Source organism: Excalfactoria chinensis, chromosome 3 (assembly GCF_039878825.1).
Source record: "Excalfactoria chinensis isolate bCotChi1 chromosome 3, bCotChi1.hap2, whole genome shotgun sequence".
NCBI classification, from domain to species: Eukaryota; Metazoa; Chordata; class Aves; order Galliformes; family Phasianidae; genus Excalfactoria; species Excalfactoria chinensis.
This window is the reverse complement of record NC_092827.1, coordinates 26,403,397-26,429,296: the sequence shown is the minus strand read 5'-3', so window position 1 is coordinate 26,429,296 and position 25,900 is coordinate 26,403,397. Positions and strand designations below refer to the sequence as shown.

Sequence of the window (25,900 nt, the reverse complement as noted above, 5' to 3'; positions counted from 1 at the left end):
TGAGCTTCTGTAATGAAAAAACTTGCTACTTTAAAAAGTTTCAGCTATAACAGGCATTATTTGGTGACTATAGTTGGTATAGTTCTGCTGAAATAAAATCAACAATAGAATTTTTATCTATTTATTTTTACAAGCAAGTCAGTAGACAATTCCCACGGCAGAGAGTTGACCTAATTCTTCAACACACAGTTCTCACTAGGATAAAGAAAGGCTGCCACTCTGATGGATTTATGTATGTAACAAACCCTCTTAAAATTAACAAGTAGAGCAGCATAAAATCACAAATCAGTATAGTATATCACTACCACCAATTTGACTTCTTAAGTAACTGAATGTGTGATCATGGTAAACTCCTGCAGTCTGAAATAACCAAAAAGCATTAGTCACTTGCCAAGCACTGCTCTTTGGATCATAGAATCACAGAATGGGTTAGGTTGGAAGGGATCCCAAGGATCATCAAGTTCCAGTCCCCTGCCACAGGTAGAGCCACCAACCTCCAGATCTGCTACTTGACCAGGATGCCCAGGGCCCCATCCAACCTGGCACTGAACACTTCCGGGGATGGGACATCTACAACCTCTCTGGGCAGTCTGTTCCAGCACCTCAGCACTCTCTCTGTGAAGAACTTCCCCTGACATCCTCTTCTGAAGGATGATATTGCTTTTGCTGCATTCATGCAGTTACACAGGAAAACGGGATGACTCAAGATGCAGTTCAGTTAAATCTTGAAGTTACCTACTGATCTGGAGGGGTTACCAGCGAACAAATCTACTCCACAGGTCATGATTTTCACTGTGGCTCTTCTAAGCTATTTTGAAGGTATTTTCCTCCTTGGCTTGCTTTTCTGATACATTTCCTTTTCCTCCTGAAGAAATGGGCTATTGCTCTCAGTAAACAGAACTGAAACATAAACACCTTCCCAACCATCCAGATGGCTACACTGTTAGTTTCCCAGATAAACTATTTTCTCTCACTGTCCCACTGTTCTACCTTAGAGAAGATAAAAAAGAAGTATGAGGGAGAGAGAGATCGTAAAATTCTGCTGTGGTGTTTTTCTTTCATCCACAGTATTGCCCATCACTACCTACACAGAAACCCACAGAGTAAGATAGCAGACATTACTATATACAAAAGTTTTGCTAAAATCAGAAAAATGGTCTAGGAAATTCACAGAGGGATGATTTATTTGTTATCGTGTTACCATTTTAGCAAGGAAAATTAATCTATCGCTTATTTCAAATACCTCTATAATCATCAACATTTACAAATGCAACCTGGTCTCCCTCACATTCTTACTGAAGTAAGTTACGTTGGCAAGCTGAAATATTCTAACCCAATTTTTGGCCACATTGCTACTGTAATAATCATGCTGCCTTCTCTCAAGTTCAACATGGAATTTAACTTTTTTTTTTTTTTTTTTTTTTTTTTTTTTTGGCTGTCTGAACTGCCACCAACCCATTTACTTCTGTGGGAAAGGAGACACCATTTAGGAGAAAACATTTCAGGCTGCAAGAAAATATGTTCGGATATATTTTCATGATAACTTATTTCTGATGCAAGCAGAAAAAGGATTCTTATTGATCTCATTACTCTTGGTGTTTGGTCACTTCTGTAACTTCTCTGGTAAATTCATTTGAAAATTACTTCACTTCAGAAATGATCATTTCAAAGGATAACTGGAAGACTAATTTTACAGAGGTTCACACTTCATGAACCTGGTACTTTTAATAGACCTGGGCTTATCTGCTGAGCAAAAATTAAAAAAAAAAATATCATCTTAAATCCTGAAGAGTAATTTGAAATTACCCTTTACATTGATGCCTGCTGTGAATAGAAAAGCATATGGGAATATTCTCTAATCATTCCTCTAATGAAAGACATGTAAATCACATTCATGTCAAGTTAGCAGACTGAATATTCTTTTGTGAAGCTAAGACATGAAACTCCACTTGTGCCTTCAGTATCAGTATTATTGCACACTGAAGAAAAAAACCTGGAAGTGTTAAAACATCTTCTATTTCACTAAATAATCTTTCTGAGTTCTGCTTTATATATACTTATATTGTGAAAACTAAAGACCACTATACCTAATGCAAAAGACCTAAACTGTTCATTACTTTAATGAAATTAATTTTTTTAGAAGTAGATAAAGTAGATAAAATTCATATTTTCATTAAAAGGCTGCATATATAAAAATAGGATATTTAGAATAATAAAAAGACAAACAAACAAAAAACCCTATCTATAACTTATTTAATTACCCTGTAATTAAATAAATGTAATTAAATACATTACATTTATTTAATAATTATTAATTATTACAGTTTTATAATTATTACAGTTTTAAGTGAAGTTTTCCTTAAGCTTATAACGTTACCTGAAAAGAATGAGAGGATAACATTAGCTGTATGGGTCCTTGGCCCTTCTCAAATTAACACACATTATTCAAAGGAAATGAATCGATTGCAGAAGTCAAGATAAGCAAAATTTGGTACATGAATTTCCAAGAAGAATTGCCTGAAACACTGTAGCCAATTGAAACAGCAAAAACATAGGAATACAGTACGCTACCTCTGCAGAAGACAAACAACTATAAATGAATTTGTGTAGGTATTCCTGGAAAATATTTTACTATGAAAAAAATGAATCACAATTTTAGCTTTACACAAATAATTACAGAAGCTACAAAAGAAAAGTTGAGTAATCTGTCTCTGTTGTTTGTTTACCAAAGAAATAGCTAAAAGTGACCACAGAACTTGCCTGGGCCTGAACCTAACCTGCACCTTCCCCCTGCAGACAGCTCCACGCTGCACTTGTGCTCTAGCTTCCTTCAGCTCAATTTAACCAGCCTTGGAAGCCAACATTCCAACTATCTGTTTAGTAAGCAAGTCTTGGGTACTTCTGTCTGTGGTCGATTTAAGCCTTGGCTTCTGCATAAACACTTGGTGCCATCTGGACGACTGTTTCATAACTCTTGAAAGGGATAGGTTCACAGGAACGTACAGACGGACACTCGTTTTCCTCAGGAACTAAAAGCAGCGTATCGGGTGTCAAGAGAAATAGTTATAATACATTTTACAAGAGACTGCTGCGCTACCTTCCCTCACCTGTCACTCCTCTGACACGACATGCACAGACTTAAGCTGCGGATACCAGAAAGAGGGAGCTGCTTAGCCAGCTGTATCACTTTAGAAGACAGCCACTAGCTCCTCAAACCAAATGCCATGCTTTGACAAGACTGACCAGACAAAACAGTATGGTCCCTGCTTTTTATTCTCTGCAGAATCCTTGATTATGGTACAATTTATCAGGGAACTCAAAGAAAATAAACATATTCCTGAATTATACTTACATGAAGTGGTATTATTAGGGAGAAAAGTTCAAAATATATTCCCAAATTGCTTCATAATAAATTTAAAAAATACTAAAGAGGAGAGATCTAGTATATATACATCATCACAAAAAGTTAATACAAGAGAAATAAATGTAATGATAAATAAAGGGTGAGAATCAATGATGACTTTGGACTACTCCTATAAAATTACTACCAGAACCAATAAGATAAATATATATCTCAACTTGTGTAATGTTAAGTGACTTCATGGAAACATACACAAAGTTAAATAATTAGTAAAATTACTTAAATATGTGTTGTAATTAGTAATCTGAGTCATAAAAATGTATTTGTATTTACAGTGCATGAATCAAAGAAACTTAAAACTTCCTATGATCACTGACTTTAGTAAGATTCTATCTAAAGCCTCTATTTTGTTATTATTATTATTTTTTGCAGCTGAGCATATTTTGCACTACAGTGCTGTTTCCTTCTTCTTTACCAAATTCCCTAGCTCTTTTAAACACAGGGTCACTCACATCACTTAGACTTTCACAATTCCTGCTACTTATGGCTACAGGCTTCTGAAGATTAACTACAGACAACTTCATGTGGACCCAAGGCCTACCATCCAGCTGTTTTGGAATCACTGCAGTAAAGCATTCTCAGCCTTCTTGTATAGCTCGTGCTGCCCATGATGAGGACAGGATTAGGGTGAGCTCTGTGTTAGGGACAACACTCTGGCACTATACAGTACTGCAGATGTTCTGGTTCATGCTGAGATCAGCAAGAATGTTTGTCCAGCTTGTTTCATTGTCCTTTGTGATGGTCCACAGAGCAGACAACCCAGATCCAGCATTCCAGCTTGACCAAAACCTTTTGAGTATTTCCTCCCTCCATGTCCCAGTTCATTTTAGTCAGCTCAAACAATTATTTCCACCTCTCTTCCTTCCCTTCCCACAACAAAATAATTCATTTTCATTTTTATAAATAGAAATATTTTTAAAATAAAAGCATAAAAATTACGATAATGATATAGATCATACATCTGTGACAATGCAAATGCATGAAACAAATGTTACATTTTATAACTTTGATTTAACAAGACTCATAATTGAAACACTGATGTCATGTTTTGGCTGTAACAACACGAATGTTCTTGACAGAGTTTTTGTTCACTGACATAAGAACCTTGATATTATCTGACCTATTACTTATTCTCAGCAAGACATCTTCCTTTCCTGGTCATATATAGTAGAAGTCATGACCACACAGAAATCACACAAGTAAAATAACTCAGAAGACTGGATTTTCCCCTAGCTGTTACAATTCATGTCATTCATCTTTTTAAGTTCTTGCCAATAGAAACCCATGACTATTTACAGTGGCAGAGAGAGAAAGACTTCCCGCTGGGCCATATATTCCCAAAGTGTTGTAATCTGTCTTCAGACTGCTAAACTAATTCATACTGTTTCATCCCTTCTGTCACTTAACAGCTACAAAAATGTTTCAGTGCTTTGGTTACTTCCATCTTTCTGAAGACCTACGTCTCCTTCTCTAAAATTTAAATGCTTCATTTGTATTAAATTAAAACATTTGTTAAATATGAAAACAAACATCAGCGACTGTATCAATGCACTGCCATCTTTCTACGCCAGAATCAACTGACCTGAAACATTTGTACAGCATTTCATAATCAAAGAAATGTAATTATTTGACAGTCCACTTTACAAAATGTACAAAAAGTGTGAATTCAGTCAACCTGAAAACTGCTTCTGTTCTTCAGTGCTATTAACCTCTGAATACATCTTTCAGGAAAGCCAAGTGCACACAATTGGAACCAGAGACAGAAGACATATTTGCTTTCAGATCTTCCAGAAACAGGTATAAAATGCTACCTATAATAGATGTATTTGCTTTTCCATCCCTTACACAAGATATGTTCCAAAATACCATACAGGCATTGTTATTTTTTTTTCTTGTGTCTCATCCTCAAGAGTATCCTATTCCATTTCAGTGATCCCTTTGAGGTCTATAAGAATCTATCTGAAGTAAGATCTACTCCAATTGATTTCAGTAATGATCCTAGAATCAAGGTTATTTAATAGAAATATTTCACTGTTCACTAATTCAACATACATTTTGAATGAAGAACACAACTGTAACTGGAGCTGTTTATCTCTAGTGAGATATGAGCCCCATTAACATGGATCTTGGGCCATAGTACTAGATTTTCTCTGGAAAATCGGGATATTGGATATTTAGATTTATTCAAACTAAAACAAATGAAGTCATTTAATTTTAGAGTCTTAGAAAGAGCATATTTTTATAGTATGGGTCCACAGCTACATCCTTCAGTGTGAAGGAAATCTCTGCAGCCCTGATCTTGGATATTAAGAGAGTGAAGCCTCCTTTTAGTCTGAGGAAGAGGAGGCTGAGGGGAGACCTTATTGCCGTCTTCCAGTACCTGAAAGGTTCTTACAGTGAGAGTGGAGCAGGTCTCTTCTCACTAGTGACAAGTGACAAGACGAGGGGAAATGGCCTTAAGTTGCGCCAGGGCAAGTTCAGGTTGGATATTAGGAAGAACTTCTTTACAGAAAGGGTGGTTAGGTACTGGAATAGGCTCCCCAGGGAGGTGGTTGAATCGCCATCCCTGGATGCGTTTAAGAGCCGTTTGGATGTGGTACTCAGGGATATGATTTAGCAGAGGGTTTTTAGAGATGGGGTACTGGTTAGGCTGCAGTTGGACTTGATGATCTTCAAGGTCTTTTCCAACCTGGGTAATTCTATGATTCTATGAAAAGGTACAGATAAATCAATAATGGTATGAATGATAGCTCTTAAGATGTATATCTGGGATATAGGTTTACTTAGAAGTAGTTCAAAATACTGACTCTGGAATAACTATGCATATGCTGTTGAATAACAGCCTGGGAATTCAAGAGTTTTTGTCTTCATTTTCATTTCTGCCACTGTATTGGCTGTTAATATACAGATGGTAGCAAATGTACAGAATGAATAAGCAAAGGAAAACTCACCAGTGGTGATGCCTTGGCTGAAGAAGCTGGGGCAGTCCTCACTAGTGAGCAATCTCCAAGAGATACTGCCTCAGTGGGAGTTAGTCCTTAAATGTGGTCGCAGAGGGGATGGAGTCAAGCTACATCACTCTCACCTGTGCTCCCACAGCTGACCCCACACTTGCCTCAGCTGATTAATCAGAGGTTCAGGCTGTGATTACCAATCTCCCATACAGCCACTTTCTTTTGCATTGTTTTCACCTGAATATACTGTCTGAGAGGTTCCTTCTCATTTCAGTTTGTGAGTAAAAACACTTGGATTGAGACAGAATTTTTTATTTTTATAAAGCAAAATGCCCTGGAGAGTAATAGGGAGAATTTCTCACTAGGCTTTACACATTCTTGGGGCACAAATCATTGCAAGAAAATTAAAAACATCTACTGTCTCCATGGCACTATCTAGCCCGAGTACAATCAATATACAGGTAATGGAATCATCTGCACAGGTTCATATTAGATTCTTGCAAAGAAACTGTGTTAGATTAATACTCAATAAATCCTTTTTTTTTTTTTTTTTTTTTTTTTTTTTGTTACTTGAAAGTCAACAAACTGTCATGTCTGATCTCATTCATTTTTATTTTTATTTTTTTTCTGATAAGTTACAATAGAGAAAATAAATGAGCTAGTATTAGAATTTGCAAAACTTCCAGAATCTGATACACAGACTATTTCTATAAACAAGGAAAAGAGGGCACTTGACATTTTTTTCCCCCTGTGAAATATGCAGAAATAATAAAAGAAAGTAAATGACTTAAATGCTGCGCTGTGTAAGAATCCTTTAAGTGGCTTTCCATCACTGTAACATTTCACTTTTATTTCTTTCCAGTCTGTGTTTGCCATGCGTATCTGGTCATTATGTAAGATACAAAGATTACACAGACATCAAAACCATGACATAAAAACACCTAATTCTGCAATGACAAACTCCAAGCAACTTTCTGAATGAAAAGAACTTTGTTATCATCAAAATTCAAAAGGTGTATCATTAAGCTGTTACTAAAACTATTTTAATAGCTTTTATTATCAGTGGTGGCCTCAGCATGTAAAACCAAAGGGATGGTACTAGAGAAGGAATAATTCACGCTTTTCAAGATCTGGTGAAAGAAATTAACTACAGAGGCTAACAATGCATAAATAAAGAATTTGGCATTTGTTTGCAACTAAGGGGATAAACTGCACTCCTGATTCAAAATACTTCGCATGAAGTAAAAAATGAAGATTTCACCCTCTCCTCTAGAACAGCACTTGAATACGTGAACTTCTGTTGTTACTGCTTCAACACTTAAAATCTAAGAAATGGTGAAAACAGTATTTCAATGGCTGCTAATTAAAGACTCATAGTGTATCTTCACAAGGGAAGACACTATGATACAAATGGCAAGATTATATGATCACAGTAGAATTAGAAGAATATATGGTGACAAAAATCATTTACACAAAGCAGTTGGCAGCTCAAAAAGATTGGGAAGAACGTGAACACACTGTGAGGCAAGAAGAACATCTCTGAAAGACTCATCATATTGAGGGGTCTTACTATGTAGAGGTATTGAATATTTAACTGGATGCAGTGGAAGTATATTTTGGGATTGCACAAGAGTTAATATGGGATGTTTAATGGCAGAAACAAAGGCAGGGAATGTCTAGGCTCTGTTATCTGGGTAGAGACCAGAATTAGGGGTAATTACTGGGTAGGCTGTGTTAGCTCAATTCTGGAGAGATGAACACTATGTATGTATCTCCTACTACCAGATCATCATAAGTCAAAATGTAACATCATAAGGTTGCTGGTGCTGTTTGTGGAAATGCTGGGTGCCCATCTGCACTGACCTTCATGGCCACACACGTATGTTCATTATATGTGTTTTTATGTGCCTATTGGGAACACATGTCCAGTCTAGTTACCAGCTGACCTGGTGGCATAGAGCTGTGACCGCTTCACCTCTATCCACCTTCTCCACCCTTAACTTTCTAACAGTAAATTCCTATACATCATTTGTTTTCCGAGCTTTTACTGAAAAATGGTTTTCAGTAAACACATAAAGTAAATTTACCCTAGTATTTGTTGGGAAACAGGATATTTTAAACACACTTATTTTTCTTTGCATTTCTATATTTCCCTTTTCCCTGCTTCACAATTCACAGAGAATATATACAGACATTCTCAGTAGAGAGGCTGGACTGTTAAATTAAATAAAGTATTTACATGGCAAATAAGGTAACAACGACAGCATTTCTGAGTGATTTCTTGTTATTGTTTTATGTGTACTCACACTTGAGGCAGCTGGTCCTGGAGGTCCTGCTTCTCCCTAGTTAAAACAGGAAAGTGATTAAATCAGCACTCTCTTTAGCTCCAATTTTTAACCTCGAAGTGTTTCAGAGGATACATATCATAGCATAAGTAAATTCAGTTAAATTATCAAACATGCTCTTTGTTACAATAATATGTGGGTAAGTAATTTTTTGGGGAGTAGTAATTTCACAGGTATACACAGTTTACCACAAGTTAAATGGAAAAATGAAACAAAACAAAATCAATAGGCAGACCTCTACATAAACGAAATGTTAAAAAAAAAAAAAAGCAATCCTACAGAGACATTTGCATATGCAAAATTACAAGCTAATGCTTACATGCTTAAGGTGGCCTCTGATATCAATGTGACTGCTTCCATATAGTAAAAACATTTGACTATGTAAAATGTTCACAGAATTATCTTGTTGAGCTCTGAATTTCACTGTAAGACCTTCAGTAGTAGTCCAGCAAAGAAATCAGAGAACTCTAAGAGAGCAATTCAGAACATCTAATTTAGGCTTCTGCTCTGAATTGCTTTCAAAAGGAGATTCTGTCCCTGTTGTGGTGATAAAAAGTGTTCTTGTGTATTTACAGTTAGTCAATTCTCATATTCTTTAATCATCAAGGTAGACAAATGGCAGCAATGAGTGGTTCACCACACATGGGTAAGACAGTGTATTACTTAAGAAATACTATGCATACTCACATATCAATATAAGCTTAGAAGAAAAAATGAGTACCTTTTCTCCTTTAGGACCAGGCACACCAGGACTACCAGGGTCACCTTTTAGGCCCTGGGCAAAAAAAGAAGAATGTATATTTGTTGGCATCCATGGAAAAGTGTTGGACAAATTGCTCTACTGCTGAATCAATATATACATAAGTAGCTCTGAAAGTAATTCTTCCTATTTTTTTTTTCAATGGAAAATACAATAGAAATAAAGATCACAACAGCACTGTTTGATAGAGAAAATTCTCAGTTACATAAAACTCTTTTTCCACATAGTCATAACCACTACGTATGCATTTTTGCCAGCAATGAACAAGAGCCTGAATGCCATGCACATGAGCATCTGCAAGAGTGGAGGTGACTTGCTGTCACAACTGCTGAAACATGCCACCCAGCACCTTACTGAGCTCACATCCACTGTTTGGTCATAAAAATTCAGCAGGCATTGATAAATGTTAGCAGGTACCATTTTTTCCTTATAGAAGAATTCAGTCACACCCTTGCTTCATATATACCTCCATGTCAGATGCCATTTTGCCAGACTGTCCTTCTTCTGCCATCTGTTGTATGGCAACAAAATGTAATGGAATATTGTTGGGAAGGTTCAGCCTCTACTGTCATACTACCAACTTCTGCCTCTGACATAATGGGCCAACATAATGAAGTAGGAGAAACTACTTTTGGATCAGTGCTCAACTAAATAGGGTTTAAAGTATTAGGAAATTAATAATAAAATAATCTCAGAATTTTCATTTTCATTTTCTCCCTCTAGTTGGCTCTTGTGAAGCCCCATCTGGAGGGCGGCCCCATTCAGGCCTGGGTACCCCAGGCAGTTTATATCTCCAGAAAAGATAAGTAATAAGTAATACAATAAGATAAATATTATATAAAAAAAAAATCCCCTGAAGTTATCGCATTATAAGGGTTTCTTGTTCTTTAACACATTATAGATCTTTTAAAGATATTATTATCTTAGTAAAGACACAGAGCTCTTGGAACGAGTCCAGAGGAGGGCCACTAAGATGATCAGAGGGCTGGAGCAACTCTCCTATGAAGAAAGGTTGAGGGAACTGGTCTTTCTTAGCTTGGAGAAGACTCTGGGGAGACCTCATTTTGGCCTTCTAATACTTCAAGGGAGTCTATAAACAGGAGTGGTAATGGCTGTTTATGAGAGGTGGATAGTGGTAGGACAAGGGGGAATTATTTTAAGCTGAGTGGAGGTTATATATTAGGAGGAAGTTTTTCACTCTGAGGGTGGTAACTTGCTGGAACAAGTTGCCCAAGGAGGCTGTGGATGCCCCATCCCTGGAGGCATTTAAGCCGAGGTTGGATGTGGCTCTCAGCAGCCTGGTCTAGTGGTTGTTGACCCTGCATGTGGCAGGAGGGTTGAAGCTAAATGATCACTGTGGTCCTTTTCAACCCAGGCCACTCAATGATTATATGATTCGTTCTATGATTATGAACAGCAAAATTTTCTTTGAAGACGACATACATCTTCAACAAAAAATTAAATACACAAAAACAAACTATCTACCTTGATTTTTACCCATTAGAGCAAGTAGCATGCAGAAATGCAAAGTTTTCAAGTGTCAATAAGTACGTGTCTTGTGTGGTCAAAAAATATAAATAGGATGCCAATCTCATATCAGAAGTAAAAGTGGACAAAGTCTTGTGGTTTCTATGTTGCAATGAGCAATGTTGAGCTGATGAACTGCAATAGGGTGAAACTCAGAGAAGCTACCCCATACTCCAACACTTTTTTACCAGGTTGTAAAAGGACTTACCAAAATAATCAAGTCCTTCACACCCCTCTCCCCAGTTTTGCTTTCAATTGGAAAAGCAGAAAACGTTATCCACTCCTATGCATTACAAGTTCAGACAACTATTTCACTAATATGTCTTACCAGAAGCATTTTAAAAAGAAATATTTTATCCCGCATAATCTGTGCAGTCTTTTTGCTGCAAAGTACATGGAAAAGCAGGAGGTTTTGAAATATATTCAGCAAATTCAAGCCACTCTGAAGTAAGGAGTGACTTTTCTTCTGATGTTGGAAAAACCTAAGAGGAGCTGCTTAAGCCAAGAGGTCTCTCCTGTGCATTCTTTCTGATCACTATTTTAGATATGTGGCACAGAACACTGATGATGTGAGTCTGTGAGAGCTCTATGAGTTCAAAGATTTTACTTAAAAGACAAATAACAATAACGTAGGCAGTACAGGCACTACAGATCATAATTAGACACTTAACAAGTAGGCCAACATTGTTACTAGCATGGAGATTAAATGGGTCTAGGATAGAAAAGATTAATCTACATCTGAATTAGGGTTTACTAACTTAACTTCTTCCCAGCCCCCTTTTTGCCCTTGCAAACCTTGTTCCTTGCTTAGCAATAATTGGAAAGATAGAGACAACTGGCATGAAAATGATAAGCAACATCTGCGCCTTAGTGGGTACAGAAACATTAAATCAGTGAGTGTTCTAAATACTGCATATTTGTGCAACTTCACTTCCTGCTAAAATTACATTAATTCACCATCTGGAAGGAACATCATTTAGAACTGTATGAGCATTTAAGTACCCACTTTGGATTAAATTTGTGGTTGTTGTAAATACCCCTGATTTAGCTTTGATTTGTCCTTTATTAAGCTTGCCAAATATGTAATAGTTAAATGAGAAGTAGTTTTGCTGTTTGAACTTAAAAATGTAACAGGCAGATGGATTCAAAAACCAAGCCAAAAAAATTTCTTTCATGTTATGATTTGTATACTTATGGCATAGTCTTGATATTGTCTCCATTTACTACTTTTTACATTTCATCTCCTTTTGAAAAATGTCATGAAACACTCCACTCCATATACTGAAAAATCTACCAAAGGATTTTTCAGGTATGCAAAACGTATGGATCTTGCTCAAAGTCAGTGTTAGTGAATCAGCAGTGCAATGGTAGATTTGGGCTTAAGGAATATTTCTGAGGTTGTATATTTACAGAAAAAAAAAAAAATATTGTGGAAGATAAAAATAAATCTGCATCTCACAAGAGATATAACTGTATGTGCCTCTATTGAAAGGACAACTGCAGGCAAAAGATACTGAATTGAAGCCATGTGCTGTCAAACTATAACCATCATTTTTTTCTAATTGTTATGTTTATAGCTTTTAGCAGAAGACCTTGGTGCAGTATGCACTTTGACAGCTACTGCAGACATGATGACCAGAGAGGTCATCCTCACATAAAAAGGACAAGGGGAAACTACATATTTGACAAAAAGCCTTACAGTGGTGCACAATTTTTCATTACTCAGGAAGGTTTCTACATAATGTACTAATTCTACAAAGTTTGAATTAGTTTTCCCTTGCAGTTTATATCTCCAAAAAAGATAAGTAATAAGTAATACAATAAGATAAATAATAATATTTAAAAAAAAAATCCCCTGAAGTTATCCCATTATAAGGATTTCTTGTGCTTTAACACGTTATATATCTTTTAAAGATATTATTATCTTAGTAAGTGCCAGACATCGTGAACACTTGGAAAAACACATCTGTTCTTCTCTACAGCCACCCTTTTAAAGCTGCTCCAAGGTTTAGTTGCTGCTGACTGTCTGTGAAATGACATAAGAAATAAGAATCCCTGTAGTATGTAAAATCTGTTGCCCATTCTAGTACAGTACAATACAGTATCCTGTCTCTGGCAGAGACCAGAACAGGATGCTTCAGTAAAATGGATACAGCTATCTAAACAGACACAATTGGGATGATTTTTATTAGGCTTTCATTTAGAAAAGCTCATTTTCTACAATATTTTAGGAGACAGAGTTCAGCCTTAAAAGCCACGTGCTAATTTCTGTTGATCTATAAATTCTGTTAACAGATCTGTCAAATTCAAGAAATGAATAAGAATTTCAATATCTCACATAAGAGAGCATAAAGGAATTACTGAAGTCTATCCTCGTCTAATTCTAACTTTCCCAGAACAATTCAACAATGAACATTTGCAAGTTCATGAACTTATTAAAACTTCTCATGAATAATCTTCATGTGCTACCTTTTTATCCGCTGTAAGGACTACAGATTTGTATTTCTACAGGTCAAAATATAAACATACATCAAGGTTCCTAAATGGATGCCAAAACGTACAGTAAGTGTTAGAATATGAATGCAGGAGGCTGACCCAGTGGTAACAAGATAGCAACATGAGAAATGGCAGAAATGAGAAACATTAGATATAACAAGACAGGGGACTGAGTGTAACAGAATTGCTGGCCAAAGGAGAAATTACTGGAACAAATATTTCACAAATATTAATAAGATTATAAAGTCACCAAAGTACAACAAGGGAAAGAGAAAACTAGAGGCAAACTCTTTGTATAGAAAGCAAAGATGGTGGTGTTTCTTCTGACAGAAGAAATTTAAAGAAGCAGCTGTCACATTGGTTGACACTGCTTTTGACAAACCTGTAATCTGACTTCTTTCTGATACTAACTCACACAAGCTTTAACCAGCCTAATAAATCCACTGGATTAAGGAGAAGAACACAGAGAACCAACAATTCTGCCTTAAAACTGTAAAAAGGAACATGGCTTTATAAATTTGTAAAATGGTGAAGTATTATTAATGACGTCTCAGTACTACTGGCATAAGACACAAGAGCTTTTCTATTTAAATCTTCCTTTTAGACCAGCAACAATCTCATACAATACATGCTGTGCTCTAGAGTTCCGTGGAGAAAATAACTTAGTGATCTGACAAATGTTTTCCTTACCAAGTCTGAGAACATTTTATTTGTTCAAAAGAAGGGTCAGGTATAACCGAAGCCAGAACACTAAACAGTTTTTCAGTTCCTATGGTTATAGGATAAGATCAGAACAGTCAAAGAATTTGAGAGAAAAAGGAACTGAATATTTTCCTCTATGCCAAGTGTCCTTGACTGCAACTCTTTTGTGACAATATGATGATGCACAAACCAATGCTCCTAACATTACTAGCAAAAAGACGAAAGAAAAAGAAAATGGTTGATTCTTAGCTTTCTGTTTGTATTTTGGATCCACATCTTATATGCCCGCAATGTCTGAGAAACAATATGATGAAGGAATTCCATCCAATAGTAGTACTGTTTAACTTGCCCATCAAACAGGAACAACTTCAAACACATACTCTTGTGAATGCTTCAGAGGGAAACATGGCTCTTACACAGGACAAGGAAAACGTAATGTAATTTAAAAGTGTCTGCTTCTGTAAATTAGATTTTTGTGCAGACTTATTTGTTGCTGTTAACCTTGACACTGTGATGTTCATCTGGGTTTGAAAACCACACTGGGGGGTTTATAAGATTTTAATGAGCAGGCACCTCCACAGCTAAGAACACGCAGCTAGAAATTACTGCACTAAAAACTCTGCAGCCAAAGTAGGGGGATTAGAATTGTAGAACGGTCTGAGGTGTACCTTCAGCAACAGACTGAAAATAAGCTACTATTGGAGCAAACACAGAAAACTGAAGAAAGCTAGGGTAAGTAAAGAACGTTTATTGGGAGACTGTCACAGTGAAACCAGAGTTTCTAAGTTTTGAAAGCAGACAACTGGACCGAACAGCTTCCACAAAGACTGGAGAACCAGAGGGACCAAGGGAGTCATGAGCCAGGATTCTGTTTAACAGTTCATTGACTATACACTACTAGGATATAAAAACAGTTATCAGGAAGAATGCAAACTTCACCAGCAGAATTAGATGACAAGGGCCTGCAGCCTTTTCTCAGCTGCCGTTAGTTAGTTATCCACAGCTGGGAAATATCTGAGAAATCCATTAAGCTCTCACCCTAAGACAATTGTTTACCATAATAACAGACATGAATTTGATCAGAGAAGTCTGAAAAATAATGTCAGGACAACTGTATTTTTTAACTTTGTATGAACTTATCAGAAAACTCTCTTTTGTTCAGAAATGTTAGAAGAATTGTTAATGTTAGACTAAGTGTTCTCTCCAAGTAAAACATGCTTTTGGTTCCCTAATGCTTTACTTGATGAATTCTGACTTACTCTTATCAGGCTCACTAGGGCCTGAGAAAACTGTATCATACATTGAAAATGTTCTCTGAGTTCTCTACAGCTAACGCTTCTACATCATGACAGAAAAGAGATGAAACAGGTAAAATGTATTTGCATCTGGCAATACGTGCTCTTGTCTGAGAGCAACCAAACTGCTTTTACAGCAGCCACATCCAGCCTTCTGGAGATGTTCTCATTCGTCCAGGAAGTATTCCACTGCATGCATGAAGCAATGAAAAATGCTTCAATATTGCTATCATGTTTTGAGGAGAATAAATCTTCCACTTTACAAGAGAACTATGTGGGAAGTATTATTCAGTTTTATCTGTATTTCTGGATGAAGAAAATGTTTTCAGACTTCCCTGCACATAATTCCTGGCTTGCATGAAATTCATTTAATCTCACATCATACTAAAATCTCTTAGCACACCACATAATATGTAGAGAGCTGAAAATACAGTAATCAATCCAATGCTTTAACAAAGAGTGTCAAACCAAATTATTATGGATCAAATCAGAAACTTCTATGGAGAAATAAAACCTGGAAGTACTCCAATTAGTAAGACACCAGAACCACATTTTCTCCACAAAATAGTCTTACAATTTTAATTCAAGCAACAGCTTCAGAGTCAGCTGTACAACATCAAGCTGTGTACATTGGGATAATTTTTTTTAATCCAGGAGGGATTTTCAGAGCTTCAAATAAAAGAATACACCTTTTTTCATTTTGTACCTCAAGTAGTTTTAAATGTTGCCGTAGGTGTTTTTCAGCTAATGTCATTCATAAACTTCAGATTATTTCACTATTCAAATGCTTAGATCCAAAGTCTACTGTTCCTTCATACTTTTGCTCCTAACAGAATCATCAGGTATGAGATCTAAGTAAATAACTTCAAAATTTTCACACTTTCAAGCAGTAGGATTCTTCTCTTACCATCCAAGAATTTCCTTACAATGCTAAGACAGTTCATGATTAGGGAGTAAGAGAAAAACCATGAGGGCGTGAAGGTAAATGACTGTTCTTATCACATCAAGACAATAGTTTCTTTTGAAAATGTTCATATTTCTGTTCATATTTACACAAAAGCAAATAAAATGGCCCAATATGTAACCGTTGTTACACTGAAAACTTGTAATTTTCTTATTGCTCACTTAAATCCATGGGTCTGTCCTTTGACACTTCTACATGTAAAGGCAAATAGTATTTTATGTGGGAATGTTTTTATACAGTAACAGAGTACCACCTTTCTGAGCAGGAGAAAAAAATACTTAATGAACTAGTTTGTTAAACTATATAGAGATTATACATTATGTTTTATACACTATGTTTTCATTTATTTCTTTCTCTTTCTCTTTTTTTCTTAAACAAATTACATTAGAGTAATATATGTAATATGTCAGCTATGCATGACATATGATGAGAGATTTGACAAAACTTCCTGTGCTTACATACTGTTGCTAAAGTACTTCATTTACATTTGCAAAACATCAAGTATCCCAAGGTATTCATTTCTGCCTGCACCATTGATCAAGAAAATTACATGACTCCTAAAGGAGTCTAGAAGTTTCAATGAGTAAGACTTACTTTCAATTCACACTCAAAGGAGTGTGAATATCACATTCATTCTATGGTAGTAGCAGACTAAAAATTGTCCTTATTCCTTATGTGATATGAGCATAATAGAGAATTAATTGTGTTTAATAGGATTTCTCTCAGACAGCGTGCCCATGAACATCCACTTGTTACTGCAGTAAAAATGATGGCATTATTAATGTCAAGTGGCTATAAAAGTCAAGGAGTATAACTTAAGAGACACTACTCAAGAAAACCATCTATTCATATTATACAGGCAAATGGCTGCTTACAGATGTAATGTGAATACATACCAGAGGAGGACTATATTAGTAGCATGTAAGTTATTTATAGCTGCTTCTTAAGGAGCTAAAAACAATGGCAACCACATTACTAGTATTTATAGTGAGTATTTGTGTTGTCAGATGGATTTTTAATGTCTCAGATGGGGATATAGCACGACAGACCTTGGCTCAGATTTGTGGAGTGATAATCTAGGAGGTGTGAACAGCAGTTAATAGATTCATGGTTCCTGCATCCAAACCTGTTTCTGAATGAGATTCTGACTGACCCAGTTAGCACAACCTGCAAGGAATGAGAGTCTTCATCATTCCGGATAACCCATGAACACTGTACAAAGCTAATCTCCAAATCAGTTTTGACTTCCCCTGTTATTCGACTTCATTCTGGCCAGAACTTTTTGTACAGTTAAGAAAACAAAAGCAGTAACAGGAGAGGGGAAAAAAAAAGAAAAAGGAATTTGTTTCCGTGACGTCTCTGTTTCCTGATTTTGATTGAAATAAATTCAGATATGTTTCTACCAAGATGTTCAGTCATCATTTTCCTGTTCTTCATCTGTGAGTGCAGAAACCCTCCTTCCCCCAGGCAGAGACAACAGCTGCCAACAGCCAACACCACTGGCTTTGAGTGTTTTCAGGCTTTCTTTACACACCACTGCAGATTATGCTCATGTAAGCAGATTAACTTGATTATTTTGGAAATATCAGATGTTACATTTATGCATGTGGAATGAGTTTAAGAAGTACTGATAGCAACCAAGAGTCAATGACACAAAGTACTTTGCATTTAAACTTAATGACTGGCATCTCCATGCACTCTAATAGCTGAATCCAAAGCATGCTTTTTAAATTGTTGTTAAAGAGGAATTGTGTGATTCAAGCAATAAAGTGTTATATTGCCTTGTGCAATTCTATTTCAAAAATATTCTAAAGGCAGATCCCATGATGATAATCCACCATTTTTTGGACACCTTAGAACAGTTCACTAAATATTCTGATTTATAAAGGTTTAATATTTTACTTTTCCAGTGCCACAATGTCAAATATGTTCTAGAGTTCACCAGATATGTGGTGTACCTTACTCATCCTAAAAAAATTATGGAACAAGATCCCATGTAGTAAAGAAGATCATGTAAGACCAACAGAGAGATGTCTCCAGAGCTATGCAAAGAAACACAGATGTGTTTTTCCATGCTGTCAGCAAATATGTATGCATGACAGAAATATACAGTTCACCTTTACAGACAAGGAGGCTACAAGAGAATACCTCTTTGAATAACTAAACACAGTTTCAGCTCAGTACATAGTATATGCTTCCATGTAGAAGATACCTACCGGTAGCCAAAAATAGCCTGATTCAACTAGCATTAAATTATACTAACCTAAACTAGGAAAAAATATTTTTTATTACTACAGTGTACATAAAAATACACACAACATAAGAAGTGTCAAAATCTTGTAGATGGTCTTAAAAACTGTAGCTCAGTGCAAATAGTCATATGCACTGCCTGTGCTCTTAGCAAGCCCCCCAGCAAGACTGTCATAGCATTTAGGTATCAAAAGCTGAACCATTCACTCTTTTGGCAATGCTGGAAGAAATGGATCGCTGAAATTTGTTTTCCAAATCCCCCATCTCATTTTTTGTCTAGAATTCCAGTCATAATGTGAGCTATTCCTCAAAGGTTTAGACAGTCAGGCTCGTTCCCTCTGTGAGATGCTTTCTGCCTTCAGCTGTGATGTTTTGCAATTGGAGAGCAACAATATCCTTTACTATTAAAGCCTCAACCCAGGCTGACCTCCAGCTAGGTCAAGGAGGAGACAGGAGGGAACAAAGGAGATTAAAAAAAAAAACAACAAACCTGATAGCTTTCTTTTTGTTTTTAAACTTTTATGTCCAAATGATACTGCTTTGCCATTTCTGTATCACACTGACAGAACGCTGAATTTCTGCCCTCTCATCCTGGTTTAATATGTTTGAAGATAAATAAAAAAATAAATCAGTCAGAAGTGAGTGCTAACACTGTTAGCTCAGGTTCAAACACCGATGTGAGCCCTATGACCAGGACCATCCACTACTATTTTTAACTTAGATTCATACTACAGCTCAAACGTGGACCAGATGAATTAACTAATTAGGTTGTGAAATCTATCAGAGAAAATAAGTAAAAATGTAACTCAAATTCTCTATTACATGAGCCACACAGAACAGTGAATGACCCACACCTCTTATCCAAGAGTGGTTAACAGCCATTAATTTCTTTTCAGAAATTAAGGCTCCAGGCCTACTTTTGCCTCCAGAAGCACCCTCTTTTTTCCTCTCTGCTGTGTTGCTTTATCATGGAGGGTACCGTATCTTGCATCTGTCTTATCCAAAATGAAGACCTAAGAACTCATACCTCACCTGAAGACACTTATTTTTCTTGCCCATCATGTTAGCTTTCCAAGCACATACATTTTCAAAATCCATCAATCTGACATAAAATCTGAAATTCATTGCTTGGCTATTCCCCCAAAAGTCTGCAACTTGAATATTTTATTATCTTCAGTTTACCTCTCTTCCACGAATGCCTTCTGGTCCTGGTTCTCCTTTTTCTCCTTTTTCACCCTAAAAGAATGAATGTGCAAGATAAATATGAAATGATGACTCTTTTTTTAACAGGATAAAGATTGTAAGACTCTTTTCTGTTCTATATGCAGTGCTACAAGGAGAATTATTACTTAGATTCCAAAAGAAAGAACTATGAGAGACAAATGCCTTCTTCATACTTCACACTGCCAATGAACATCCATGAAGACTTATCATAGAAAGATATATTTTTGATTCTCACAGTGCTCTGAGAACAATGTGGTTAAATAGAAATTTAAGGTGGGACATACTTAACCAATTTCATTTTGTTACTGCTTTTCAATAAATAAATCATGTTTTAAACATCTGATAACAGAACTGTCATCAATATTATCTTTCACTTCTACTGTGACGCAATTCCTTGAGTGTAGCTGAGAAAGACTGGAACAATTTTTGTTATTTTTTAGGAGAAATATAAGTGACATATATCTAATTTACTTACAAGGAAAAATAATAATAATAATAATAAAGCAGAAAGGATTCTTCAGAATAAATTGTACAGTTTGGTTTCTGGGCTTCCGTATGAAACATTTGTAAGACAGTAGGAAGGATTCAGTTTTGTACTGTTTCTACCTACCATTCTATTTCAGTTAATATAGATTCCACTGGAAGTTACAAAAATACATCTGTTTATGAAGCATAATTTAAGGGGAAATGCCAGAACCAGCAAGTATAAACAGCTTTACAATTCCATCTGTGCCAGTAGACTGAAATTTACCAAACTATAAAAATAACATCATTCTGATAAAAGCATGAGGACTGACTTTACTCCACACTCTTCATTAATCAACCAAAGGAACAGCCCCACACTGAATTTCAATTATCTCCAATGGACTACATTTGTTTGAACAGAATCTATTCATTATGTCAGCATAATCTTCATAATTCTGTTAGGTAAATGGTATTGAACTGAGATCACTCAGCTAATTCCATTTGTGACACAACCCTGATTCAAAGCTATTCCTCCTGTGGCAATGACAGAGGGCATTTTGTTTAATAATTGATCTTACAAAATGAGTTTGTATGAGCTTTCTCAAACAACTAAAGCCTACTAACAAATTAGAAAAAAAAAAACAAACAAAAAAAACCTGTAAATTTAATAATAGTCTCTGGATTAAAACTTTGTTTGAGACAGTAATAATCTCTATCAGTTTAGAGAATAATGTTTAAAGTTCCAAAGTTCTTATTCTTTTTATTTTTGTTTTTATTTTTAATCCCCCAATTAAAACTTTTAGAATAAAATGATATAAAATGACATTTTAGTTTTCATCACTGTAACACACTGGAAAATCAATACTTATTTCAGTACCTTTCAACTGGTTTCAGATCTCATTGCTACAACTTTCAGTATCTACAAAGGTACAGTTATATATTTACCTCATATATGTAGTTATGTATTTATCTCCTAATAATAAAGCATTTCTAGGAGATTTTAAAAATATTCCAATTCATGCAGCTATCTTTTTCCTTCTATGGTTTATCTGCCTACATAATCTAAAAAAAAAATGGTATAACTGTCCACAGTTCTGATTCAGAAGTAGTGTTAGCAGCTTATAAAATCTTTGATGTATATGAAGAAACCTTAGTTAAAAGTAGCTTGTGATAATTTGTTACACTGCATCTATATTTACATAAAAACAAGCATTTACAGAGCCTTAAACCAAAGAAGATCACCCCTTGCCCTCAGTTGTCATTTGCCTTGATGTTAGATTAGCAGCATGTGTTGGAAATCTTGCCTTTTTTATTTTCAGCAGGCAAACAGTAACTCTAAAACGTTGGCAAGTTGTTTTAGACACATACAAGTGTAGCCAGTGAATGCAGAGAAGATAGAAAATCTCAATTTGTTATGATTTATGAGATACTCAGATTTAAAATGTTTGTCAGCAAGACAAAATGATAAAAAGCACTCTTTACTAATGAGCCCAGAACTGTGCAGAACCCCAAGACTCTCAGGCTTCCTGCCATGTATGCCATTTTACAGTGAAAATATTCTGATTATTTATTAGAGTAAATTAGCTATGCTTGCCAAGCCTATCGTGTGAAATGCTCATGTGAAACAAAAATTCAAATCTAACAGAGATCCAATTCTTACAATTTATTCTTCTGTGAACGGAGCCAAGTCATGCTCATTTCTGTCTTTGTAGAGTGAACTATTCTGCATAATTAACAGCTTAAAATGTAGCCAATTTGTAGAACTGCTGAAGCCACTCTGCAGTGTAGATGAGGCTGTTAATAATCAACATTGTGGGTTATCTCACTGATTACCAAAAAAGAAAAGAGAGAAAAATGTGTTAAAGCCATTTTTGTCTGATGTTCCTGCCTGCATATACTGTATTCAGATGAGACAATTAAAGACTATTTGAGAGGTAATTGCAAGAGCAGGATGACAAAACTCTGGAAGTGCCATGTCTTGTTTATTAGCTTACTAAAACTAATCCAATATAACACTGAATTATTTGTATTGCTTTGGGTGCATTCTGCTTTCAATTTCCCCGACAGAACAAGCTGGTGGGGTGGCTGTAGTCTAAGTACTGGGAGGGATTCAGTCTCCAGCATGCTACGCTGGATACAGTGAACTCAGAGGTAACATTCTTTAATTAGAGACGGGTGTTTGCTCATGGTTTCTGTAAGACTAAAGCATCAGCCTCAAGTCATTTGGCAACTTTAAGGGTGCCAATTTTACTTGCATACTTTTTTCTTCTTTATTATAAAAGAAAAGTAACATATTTGGAAATAAAATACATCCATACCTAAAAATTACCTAAAAAGGTAAAGTTTATTTTTGCACTGCTGCTCTGTTAATAATACTAATCCTGAACTCCTGATATCCTTTGTTCCAAGCATTTTTCAAGTACCATTGTTCACAATAGCTGAAATATTCTGCAAAGTATGCAAGGCATACAGTATCACTAACTCAGTGCTGATACTTCATAATATTTAACCACTGAAACTCTGTGATTTTACCCTATTTGGTCTTTAAGGTAATTGAATTTTCATATATGTACATCCATATGACTACTTCTCTTTTTACTGACAGATTTCTAAGAAATTTGTGGTTACAAAGGTCTCCATCCCAGTAACATTCTTACTGACTGACCTGTAGCCTTTGTGTGAAAATAGGATAGCATGCTACAAGGAAGCAGCAGCATTCAGGGAGAAGTACTGCTGAAGCATTAAGTCATTTAAGAGGAGAAGTTAGAAAGGCAAACTAATCCTATCTCAGTTCAGTCTGCGAGGAACTATGCAAGCAAATGAAAGAGTCACAAAAGCAGCTTATTTATTTCCCAGCAGTCTTTAACCCACATTAAACTGTTACCTAAGCAGGGTCAGAACAAAACATTGTAAAAACACAGCAGAAATACACATGAAGATCAACAACTTTGACCTGGAAGGGTGTCACTGTGAGCCCTGTGTCTTTCCAGACCCACCTGGGATACACAAGCATACATGAAAGCAGGTAATCACAAAGCTTCACAGGCATCAGCAATTTGAAGAGCTGCACAGATACACTTATCTAGAAACCATGACCGAAACACTTCTTATTCCAAACTGTGACATCACTGTCTAGTGCAAGAGCCACAAACAACAGGTGTCATGACTGGCCAAGTTGGATAATGTATCAGGAGGAAGATGTTTCCTTCCTGCTTTGCTTAACGTTCGCTGGGTAATACTGAACCACACACTGGCTGACTGCTGCTTGGTGTCACACGCTTCATTTCTAAGCAAGTTCCCTGAGAAGCTATATAAAGACAAACTACTACATCAGTTTAGTAAAAAAAAAAAATCTTAGGCACAGAATGAGCTGAAGACAAGCCAATGCATGGATCCAAACTACACTGGTGAACTCTCTTGCTCTGTCAATAGGCATGAGGCAGTTGTCTATTATTAATTCTTATGGGCAAATCTTAAAAGGCATAATGAACCCAATCGATAAGAACTGCCATGAAAAGAAAATCAAATTCAACAAATGCTACACTGTAGTGCTCTCCAGCTGGAGAAATCAGATGCACAAATAACAAATAACTTGTATATCACTGCTGCAGAAAAGGATACGGGGATTACCACAAATCATACACCGAGTGTAAAGCAAAGCTATTTTAAAAAAGGACAGGTTCTACTTTGGGATGAGCCAAATGCAAACTGAAGAAAATCCATACAATGACTCTAGTTTACTTGTCACTGATGAGAACAGTGAAGGACAGCATCCAGGGTATAATATTTTGCATGTAACACTGCCAGCTTTCAGATACCTGCTCTTCTCCAATCCAAAATGATAGAAAGTAGGAAAAAAGAAACCACATGAGAAAAGAGTGAACAGAGGATGAGCTGATTACTCTCAAACATGGAAAAGAATGCTGCATATCAGACAAGAAGTTTTCCATAGTAATTCAAGTAAAAGTTCTCATTTGTAGTCAGAATGCTTAGGGTTTATGAGTTGAAAACCTGAAGTCTAAAAGGTAAAAAAATTACGGTAACAACTTATTTAGGATGATTGCAGAACTGCCTTCATTGAAGATTTTTCTTGGTGACGCTCTAGCTATCCTTGATGATATCCACTTTATGTGTGTGTAGGAGTGAAGCAGCTAAAACACCATACACATTTCCAGCCTAACATTTCCTTTAGACTGCTCCTTGATTCTGGTATCTTGGAAAATGTGACAAAGCAGTGCGTTCAAATAGTACTCACTCTTAGAATTATGTATTTGCTAAGTAATGTTTGCAAGGAAATATGTCTCAAGGAGTTCAAATGCTTTCATTTAATAAATAAATTCTTATTTTTTTATGAGGGTACTGAAAGACAGGCAACCAATTCGAATGATAGCAACATACACGGTGGCAAAGTGACTTCATACACCATGTCATTACCTACATGCACAGTGCCTAAGTTTCTCAGTTCAGATATGAAGAACAGCAAACTAAAAATCAAACCAAAGGACACTGAGAGAAAATGAGAGGACAGATAAAAGTAAACAAAAAATACGAATGAGCAGACCTCTTTAGACTGAGGGAACACATTCACATTCAATCAAGTCATGTATTTTCATCACAATTTTACATTCTTTGTGAAAGCTAAACTCTCAAATTACAACACTAATTCCCAAAATAGTTTAACAGTTTCATGGCATCCCAGGAGGCAATAAACTGCCCTCCACTGGCCTTAGTGAAATCCTCACTTGGGCGATCTAAAGAACTATGACACACTAAGTCCTCAGAGAACTACAGTTCTACATATTCACACCTCGAAAATGCTACAGCATGTCACACCAGCAACACCTTACTGAAAACACTGCTGAGGGATCTTCTGTCCTCTTAATGTATTTCTCAGAGATCTCTAAATCTAATCTCAGTCCTCAGTGTCAGTATTATTTTATTGAAATCTTTTAAAAGACTTCCAAGGTTCCTTGATGAGGGCCAGAGCTATTCGTTGAGATTATAAATGAATACTGAAAGGTACTAAATGCCATTTTAATGAGTAGAACAAGTAATCTATATGCATGGCATAGTAGGTCTTTTCATCTAAAAGACTTATCAGAGTGAAAGAAACAAAACAACAACTTCAGCTTTTTGGGTGACGCCAGCCAGTGCATGAATTATAACTAGTGAGATTTCAGATAAATCCTTTTTGCTACAGTTCATACAAGACTAATCACAATCTAACACATAGCTTTGATTTCAACAACAAATGCCCCTGACTATCACTGGTCAGGCTCAAGACGCTCACTCTACCTTTGCTGTTCACATCGCAATATTAAATTTTGATGCTGTGGTTTGAGAACTTTATTCTGTACGTTAGCATTGCTCATCCTTCCATCACCATTTCACTTTTTTTTTTTTTTTTTTTCTATAAGCCTTTCAATGTGAATGAGAAAACTTTCAATATCAATAAGAAAAAACAACAACAAAAAAAACCAGAAAAGAGCCATGAAAA

General features: G+C 36.0%; 1 protein-coding gene across 2 annotated transcripts in view; it reads right to left on the bottom strand.

Moving 5' to 3' along the window:
• The window catches only part of COL19A1 (collagen type XIX alpha 1 chain), a 181,761-nt gene that overhangs the window by 71,782 nt on the left and 84,079 nt on the right, over nt 1-25,900 (bottom strand). For both annotated transcript variants that reach the window (XM_072333644.1, XM_072333645.1), the window contains exons 13-15: nt 19,897-19,950; nt 9,442-9,495; nt 8,682-8,717 (exon numbers count right to left, since the gene is read on the bottom strand). In XM_072333644.1, coding sequence (XP_072189745.1) covers nt 8,682-8,717; nt 9,442-9,495; nt 19,897-19,950 — 144 coding nt within the window. The remainder of the gene's footprint in view (nt 1-8,681; nt 8,718-9,441; nt 9,496-19,896; nt 19,951-25,900) is intronic.